This window comes from Aplysia californica, unplaced genomic scaffold (genome assembly GCF_000002075.1).
Source record: "Aplysia californica isolate F4 #8 unplaced genomic scaffold, AplCal3.0 scaffold00600, whole genome shotgun sequence".
In the NCBI taxonomy this organism is placed as follows: Eukaryota; Metazoa; Mollusca; class Gastropoda; order Aplysiida; family Aplysiidae; genus Aplysia; species Aplysia californica.
This window is the reverse complement of record NW_004797870.1, coordinates 247,903-255,552: the sequence shown is the minus strand read 5'-3', so window position 1 is coordinate 255,552 and position 7,650 is coordinate 247,903. Positions and strand designations below refer to the sequence as shown.

At 41.0% G+C, this 7,650-nt stretch overlaps 1 protein-coding gene across 1 annotated transcript in view; it reads left to right on the top strand.

The window, feature by feature from the left end:
* Positions 1-3,206, top strand: part of LOC101851828 (ankyrin repeat domain-containing protein 29) — a gene marked incomplete at its 5' end in the record, with an annotated part of 5,419 nt that extends 2,213 nt beyond the window's left edge. Inside the window, 1 exon segment of the mRNA XM_005107393.3 lies at positions 264-3,206. Coding sequence (XP_005107450.2) covers positions 264-1,262 — 999 coding nt within the window.
* Positions 3,207-7,650: the final 4,444 nt, after the last annotated feature.

The window sequence follows — 7,650 nt, the reverse complement described above, 5'->3', positions numbered from 1 at the left end:
CTCCTCCTCCCCCTCCTCCTCCTCCTCCTCCTCCTTCTTCTTCTTCTTCTTTGGTGGTAGCAGTAAGGGTAGAGAAAAGGGTACTTGTTATGCTAGTATCGTCAGATATTAGTGGTACCCCACCGATGTGGGAGTTGTGACTCTTGTTGGTGGGATTTTCAGAATAGAAGAATATTTGAAATTGTTTCGAAAACGATGTCCTTGTCAAATTTCTCATTCAAGTAGACATACTTACAACATGTTTTTGTTTGTTCGCCTTCCAGGTGGCCACAGAGCTCATCAAAGCCGGTGCTAAGGTGAACGTTCAAGAATGTAACGGCTTCACTCCCCTGATGATAGCTGTCAACAAGAGTTGTGTCCCCATGGCGGAGGCGCTGCTGGATGGGGGAGCTCTCGTCGACCTCACCAACCGGAACTGCCAATCAGCTCTTATGATGTGCGTGCGCAAGAACCAAGCGGAAATGGCTCGACTTCTGCTCAAGCGCGGGGCCAACGTGGATTTGCAAGACTACGACGGCCAGACTGTGTTGTGGAAAGTCGTCGTGGGCGGCTCGATGGAGATGTTGGACGTGCTGCTTGAGTTCGGAGCGAATGTGGATCTGTGCGACTCGGAGGGTGTGACTCCCGTCATGAGAACCGCTCTGGAGGAGGAAGTGGACAGTCTGAAGCGTGTGATTCAGGCCGGAGCTGACGTGGACGCCGTCTGTGAAGCCGGGGAGACGGCGCTTCTTAAAGTCATGGAGATTTGGAGGCAGGATAAGGAGTTTCCGTTAGAAATTATTCACACGCTTTTGGAAGCCGGCGCCAACCCGAATATCGTTCCTGACGACCGACTTTCGCCGCTTCATATTGCCGTAGAGAGAAACGACCAGCTTGCGGAGATGCTTCTATCATGCGGCGCGCTCAACATAAAACGATATTATTCTCTGCGCGGCTTCGCCGTCAAGCTGGTGTGCCCTCTGTACCTAGCCCTGTGGTATCTTCGGGACAATATCGCTGATCTGATGCTACGTATCGGCTGCTACAACCTGAGCTGCATGTCTTACGTCTGGAACGACATGGATCTCAAAGCGAGGTTGGAGGAGAAGAAGCAGAACGCCTGTCTCAGCATTGTTGAGCGAACATGGAAGTCGCCGCCGTTGTTATTCGAATCTGCGAGGAAAGTCGTCTCCAGAAAAATAGGCTATGGCGCCAAACGAAAGGAGAAAGTGGACGGTTTACCTCTGCCAGAGAAACTGAAACAAAACTTGCTTCTTGGATAAATAAAGGGGCTTCGAAAACAACAAAAGCAAAAACTATTGGTTCGTTAGAGCTCGATTCTGTGATCCCCATGGTGTGGATCAATTTTTACAGGCCATTCTAAATACGGTAGAAATTCTTCAAGACCCATTGTCAAAGAGAAAAGCGGTTATCTTAGACAGGTGGATATCTTGGACTTTTTTGTCAGTATGATTTACATACAAGAAAACCACGGGATGGAAGTGAATGTGGTCGTTTTTGCAAGTGATTGTTCTGTACAGGTGGCCGCCAGTGAAGGTTTGGCCGTATTTCAATCTAAATGTCGATGGTTATCAACCTGTCTGACCCTTCCCCCCTGTGACGTCGATGGGGGAATTAATTTGCACATCATCAATTAAATTGTATGTACATTGTAAGACAAAGTGACGCCCTGCAGAGCTTACGAAGGACTGTTGCCTGTCATTTTGAAGGATAATATCATTAGCCTTCCATGATGATTATGATGGAAATTATCAAACTTTGAAATGACATTTCCTTTGACTTCTATGAAATGATGTCAAGATGCTAGCCCAGGTAAGGCAAATGTGGAAAGTATCTGCCTGTAGCACCCTGATCCAGGTTGAGAAAGGCAGTGATGATGATGTTTGATGATGATGATGATGACATGTTTTTCATACATTCGCTTGGTATTTCTGTATTGTTTCTATATCAGGATAAATAGGTACATTCCAAACCCCCAAAACGTCGGGACTTTGAATTTACCAAAGTAAACCAGATTCCGTTTAACGACTGTCCCATAACAGTTGGGATAATTGTGTCAATATGTGTTTGCTAGACATAGCCTTTTACTTCAGCTAGTTCTAGTCTTTTTGTTATCATTGAAGAATACGGCGGGAATACTTGTGATGTCTACGACATAATATTTTTTTTTTTTGGCGGGGGTGGGGGGGGGGGGGGGGGTATTGATGCTGAAATCCCCACTGTGCAACACAATGACAATGACAATGACAATGACAATGATGACAATGACAATCTTTATTCATCTCGCAGGGAGAAATTTGTCTTGGTCGTTAACAATGGCAGTAGACGTTACAAAAGTTAGACTTAAAGGTGCACTCACGCAAACGCACAACAAGACGTTGATAACTTTAAAAAGGTGAAACCTGTCTAAACTCACATAAATATCACAAACGCGGAAAAGACTTTTTAAAATTCTACACTTATGGAAAAAGAGAAAATATGATATATCGCCAGTTTTCCCCTGTTGTTTCATTTAACTTCATTTTCATCTTGTCCGCTGGTGTCCTCTTTCGCTTGTCTCGTCATTCGTTTGATGTCGGTCTGTCTGACTTATAATGAAACGTAGTTCTTATCTATTCTGTTTCCTCAAGATTGCGTCTAATTTGACACTTAAAACAAATCTTATCTAACCTTATTTCGTCTTTCTATTACCTTACCGGTACTTTTGTTTTAAGAAAAAATTGCCTCACTTCTGATGTCATTTGGTCTCACCTGATTGCACCTTTTCGTATCTATGAAATTATCTTGTCTATTTTACATAAAATTTCGTTGTTGTTGTTGTTTTTCTTTTTAGTATAGTTACTTTTACGCTCCCATCGACACAGTTTATAGGCCTATTTCTCTTTTTTTAAATCGTACTCTCTATTGTCTTAAGTGTGGATGGTTGTTGGGTGCTCTAGTTTGGTTTGCTCCTTCTTTCCAATTAAAAACATAATTTATTTCATGGTCCTTATTTCTTTTCTTTATTTTCTTTATATCATGTTACGGTACTCTCTAGTAGGAAATTATCTAACTAATTTGTGTTATAGGTGGTGTAAAACTTTCTCTAAAACTAGAAACAAACAAACAAACCAAATAAAAAAACAAACAAACCATTAACCAACAACAACAAAAACGCGGTCAACTCGCATAGTATTATAAGTTCATTTTCAGAAGCAAAAAAAAAAGGGGGGGGGGGGGGGGACTGTTTACGTTTTACACAATTTTTACCACTTTAATGTCTTATTGTTCGTCTGAGTGAAAAGGAGCTCTTCTTTCCCTTGTTAGCTCTTTGCAGTTGTTGGACGTTGCTTGAGTTACTTCTCGGATTCAGGCCTTAAGGAAATAGATATATCACACTTATAGGTGAAGTTTTTACAATTTATAGGTATGAAATATAAGGAGTGTTATACTTAAAGAATATGGCATCTATAGAAAATTTACAAATTTGACCCTATAGTGTCAATTTTTGGTCAATATCTCCATACTGTGACTGCGAGAAGTAACTCATTTTGTCAGCACGCCTCACTTATTGTACAATTCTGCAGTAAACACTCTGTTCTAGATATTCTGCCTGTTTCTGTTGTTTTAGTTTTAGTTCCATGTCGTGTTGCTATGTCCTGCTCCCATCTAGTTGGTGTTTTCTTTGGAAGTGTGAGGAGGTATTTCTTGTGTTTTGGAATAAACTTCGATTGACTCACTGACTACGATGTATTTTGTTCAGTCTTTCGTAAATTCTTGTTTTTAAATGTAGGTGTTTAATGCCCCCATCGACACAACTTGAATTATTTAGCACCGTCTGGGCGACCTGGTGTCCTCTTTCGCTTGTCTCGTCATTCGTTTGATCTTTTATCTTGTCTATTTTACATAACATTTATGTTGTTGTTGTTGTTTTTCTTTCTAGTATAGTTACTTTTACGCTCCCGTCGACATTTTTCTATTTCTCTTTTTTAAAATCGTATTCTCTATTCTCTCTACGAAGGATACAGCATCTCAGCAGAAAGACCCCAGATACTCGATAAAAAGGTTCTCCGACTTGGAAATCAAACTTGGGTCTCTGGCGTGCGATAGTAAAGTGCCTGTAATCGCCACACCACAGAACAGCACTCCGCAACAACCGACTGAAAAGAAAGACAGAGATATGTTTTTATAGGCCCTTGAGTGCTTTTTTTCTGGCGCTGGCAACTGCATAAAAAGGTCATACGAGCGCGCGGGACACACTGAGCATTTTCATTTTGGTAGGGATTAATTGTGAATTTTGCGCTGGTGGCTACCGAGGCCTGAGAGACAGAATGTAAAAAAAGAAGCAGAGTCTACCAGTAGCATATTCTAACTACCCACTGAAAAAAAATAAGACAGATTGAAACAACATATTATTATGACCAAAAAACCCCCCCAGAAAAAATGGACCTAAACGTGGCTCCCTCCGAACATCCACTGAAAAGGGAAGACAGACAGAAACAAGCGGAGAAGAGAAGAAGTAGGGTCTAGCAGTGTCATTATCCAACCACCCATTAAGAAAAATGAGACCAATAGACAAAAACGACAGATCGAAAAAAATCAAAACACGCAGTAGGACCAAACAGCGGCGCCCTTTCTTCCATCCACTAAAAAAACAACAACAACAAACAGAGGGGACTCTCGTGGCCTAGAGGTTAAGGTGTTGGCCTCTCCTTCAAAGGTCCCGGGTTCGAATCCGGGTAGCGACCGAAACATTATGTTCTCTAAAGTTGGCTCCTTTCAACTCCTTACTCCTTCCCTGCTCTCTAGCAATGTTCTGTCGTCTGCTTTCGTTTCCACTTTCTGCCCCCACCCCCTCACCTCCTTTCTCCCCTCTTCTTGGCTCCTGACTATTTCTGCAGCCTTTCTACTGCTACTCATTGGCTCCTTCTTACTGCTGTTTTTCAGTCACACCCCTGATCTTCTGGTAGTAAAGATCTACACCTAGCTTTCTCGGACACGGGCGAAAAGTCTCGGAGGTCACGTGTGCAAGTTACGCTCGTTAAAGATCACTTGGTGGTTTAAAATCAATAAGAGTAGGCTTCGGACGGCTTCCGAGTAAAATTCAAATTTTTTTAACAACTGAAAAAGTTTAACGTGTCCCGCGCGCTCATATGACCTTATGCAGTTGCGAGCGCCGTAAAACACTTAACAAACAAAACAGACAAACAGAATATAGTAAAAGAAAAGAAGTAGGAACACTAAACTGTCAATGTCGCGCTCCACCCAACTACTGAAAAATAAGACACATAGAAACAACAGATGGAAAAAAGTAGGACCTACCTGTGGCGCTCTCCAACTGTATACGCTTCCCAAGTGGGAACTGAACTCCATAAACGCACGCACAACATCTGCGCGCTACCTCAGAACCAAACAAAGTTGTTGGACATTTTTTGTACAGTTTTAAGTTACTAAAACCATAAAGTCAGAAACCAAAATTAAATGTTCTATCTGCTCTATCAAAATTGTAAGATTATTCTGAGTCATTATCAAGCTATTCCAAGAACTGCATTCGAAAAAGCTTGACATGTTGAGAAACTCAAAAGTTTAGACGTCAAATTGATTGCTCAACACTAGGTAATGAGCATAATAATAATATAGGTGAGGCAGCGAGGTGGAATCAGGCTCTCGTCAAAATAATCAAAGTGAAGAAACTTGCATTTTTCCGCAGGTTTGTGAATTTTTATCAAATTTTTGTTTTTTGGCTCAACACCTTTCACGTCCATTAAAGAACTAATGTCTGTGTGGATTTTTTCTGATAAACGTTGAATAAAGACACAAAAAATGTAAATTATCAGTTACCACGGACTCTTAAGCTAAGGAAATAACTAATCTTTGGCGGCCATTTTCTCACTAATTTTACCTCTGAAAACAAGTGATCCCTACCTCCTTCATTCGCAAATATATCGACTTGTATTCAAGATAAATGGATATTTTTTTCATCCAAATAAAGACAAATGAACAAGCTTTAAGACAATACCAATAACTCTACATGCCCAATAATTGACGAGAGCGTGATTCCACCACGCTGCCTCAACTTAATCATTCTTGGAGACCGGCCGAGAACCGAACCATTAAATCGGTTGAATGATAATTGCGAACCTTTATTTCTTCAAATAAACCCAGAGAACCCAGAGAAATGAAACACTTTTGTAGTGCTCATCTCAATGAGATGAGTAAGTTAATCGAAATCCTAGGTACATGTATTTCACACATCACCAAGTGTCGCAAAGTCAAATGTGTGGCTCCCTTTGAAGTTTGGAAGGTTCGCAAAGTTAACCTAGCGGCATTCTTCGAAGTGATGAAGGTTCGTAAAGTTCATACAACCATTAAATCACAGAAGTCAGTAATTGCTGGTGATAAAGGAAACAGACACCTTTGGATAGGTTTTTTTTTCCGATGCAGATTAGAATTTTAACACATGGACGGACACACTATACATCTTTTAGTAGGTAGTTTTCGGTCATGTCTGTTAGGGCCACCAACTCAGGCTGAAAGGCTCACAACGTTCCGAGATACTCGATGCATGTGCTCATATTACTATTAATTCTCTCCACACAGGAATCAAACTCAGGTGTTCTGTACGCGACGGTGAATCGCCTCTTGCTACACCACACACTCTAGTTATTTACAACACTGAAAATAACTTATTTGTGTCACAATGTGGTGGAATCATCAGGCGCTCGTCGATTATTTTGGGACATATGAGATTTTTGAGGTCATCTTAAAGCCTGTTCATTTTCATTCCTGTTGGTGGAAAAAATATCCATCTTTGTTGAATAGAAGTCAAAAATGTTTGCGATTGAAAGAGGTCAAGGTCGCCTGGTTTCAGATGTAAAATTACAGAGAAATGGCCGCCAAAGTTTGGTAACTTCCGTAGCCTGAGAGTCCTTGGAAACTTAAAATCTACATCTTTTGTGCCTTTAATCAATGTTTTTCAGTAACATCAACACCAAAATGTGTTTCAGATGGACGTAAAAGGTAATGCGCCAAAAAAAAGAGAAAATTAGAAAGCAATATTGCCCATTAGTAAAAAAAAAATAAAAAAATATGCCGATTTCCGTGATTCCATTATTTTGACGAGAGCCTGGTTTCACCACGATGTCTCACATTTTTATTTATCATTTTAGTGAACTGAAACTCAAATACATCTGGGTTATATAAGCGCCAACGTTACTTGAGATTAACTTACGCAGAAAAAGGAAGAGAGATAAGGACGGTATTAAGTTTGATAGGAAAAAAAGGATCAAGCTGTACCAGAGTTTCCGCCTACCACCCACACACAGTAAAGTTCATGTTTTTTTTGTTTTTTTGTTTTGTAAAGTGTTTTACGGCGCTCGCAACATGTATTTACACCTACCAAACAGCCACAAAGAAACAACAGAGAAATGGACTGTAGTGTAAGGGCTAGGCCCCTCGACATTGCATGTAGAAGGCGCTAGTTTGATTTTCAGGAGGGACGTTTTTCTTTTGAGTACATGTATCTCAATCAGAACATGTCTGCTGGGACGCATCCCTCCCAGCCCAAGCTCGCCCCAACAGACATGGTCAAATAAGGCCATACCTCCTCAATAATCTGTATAGTGTCGACTAAAAAAAAAAATTAATGGGTTTGGGGGGGGGGGGGGGGGA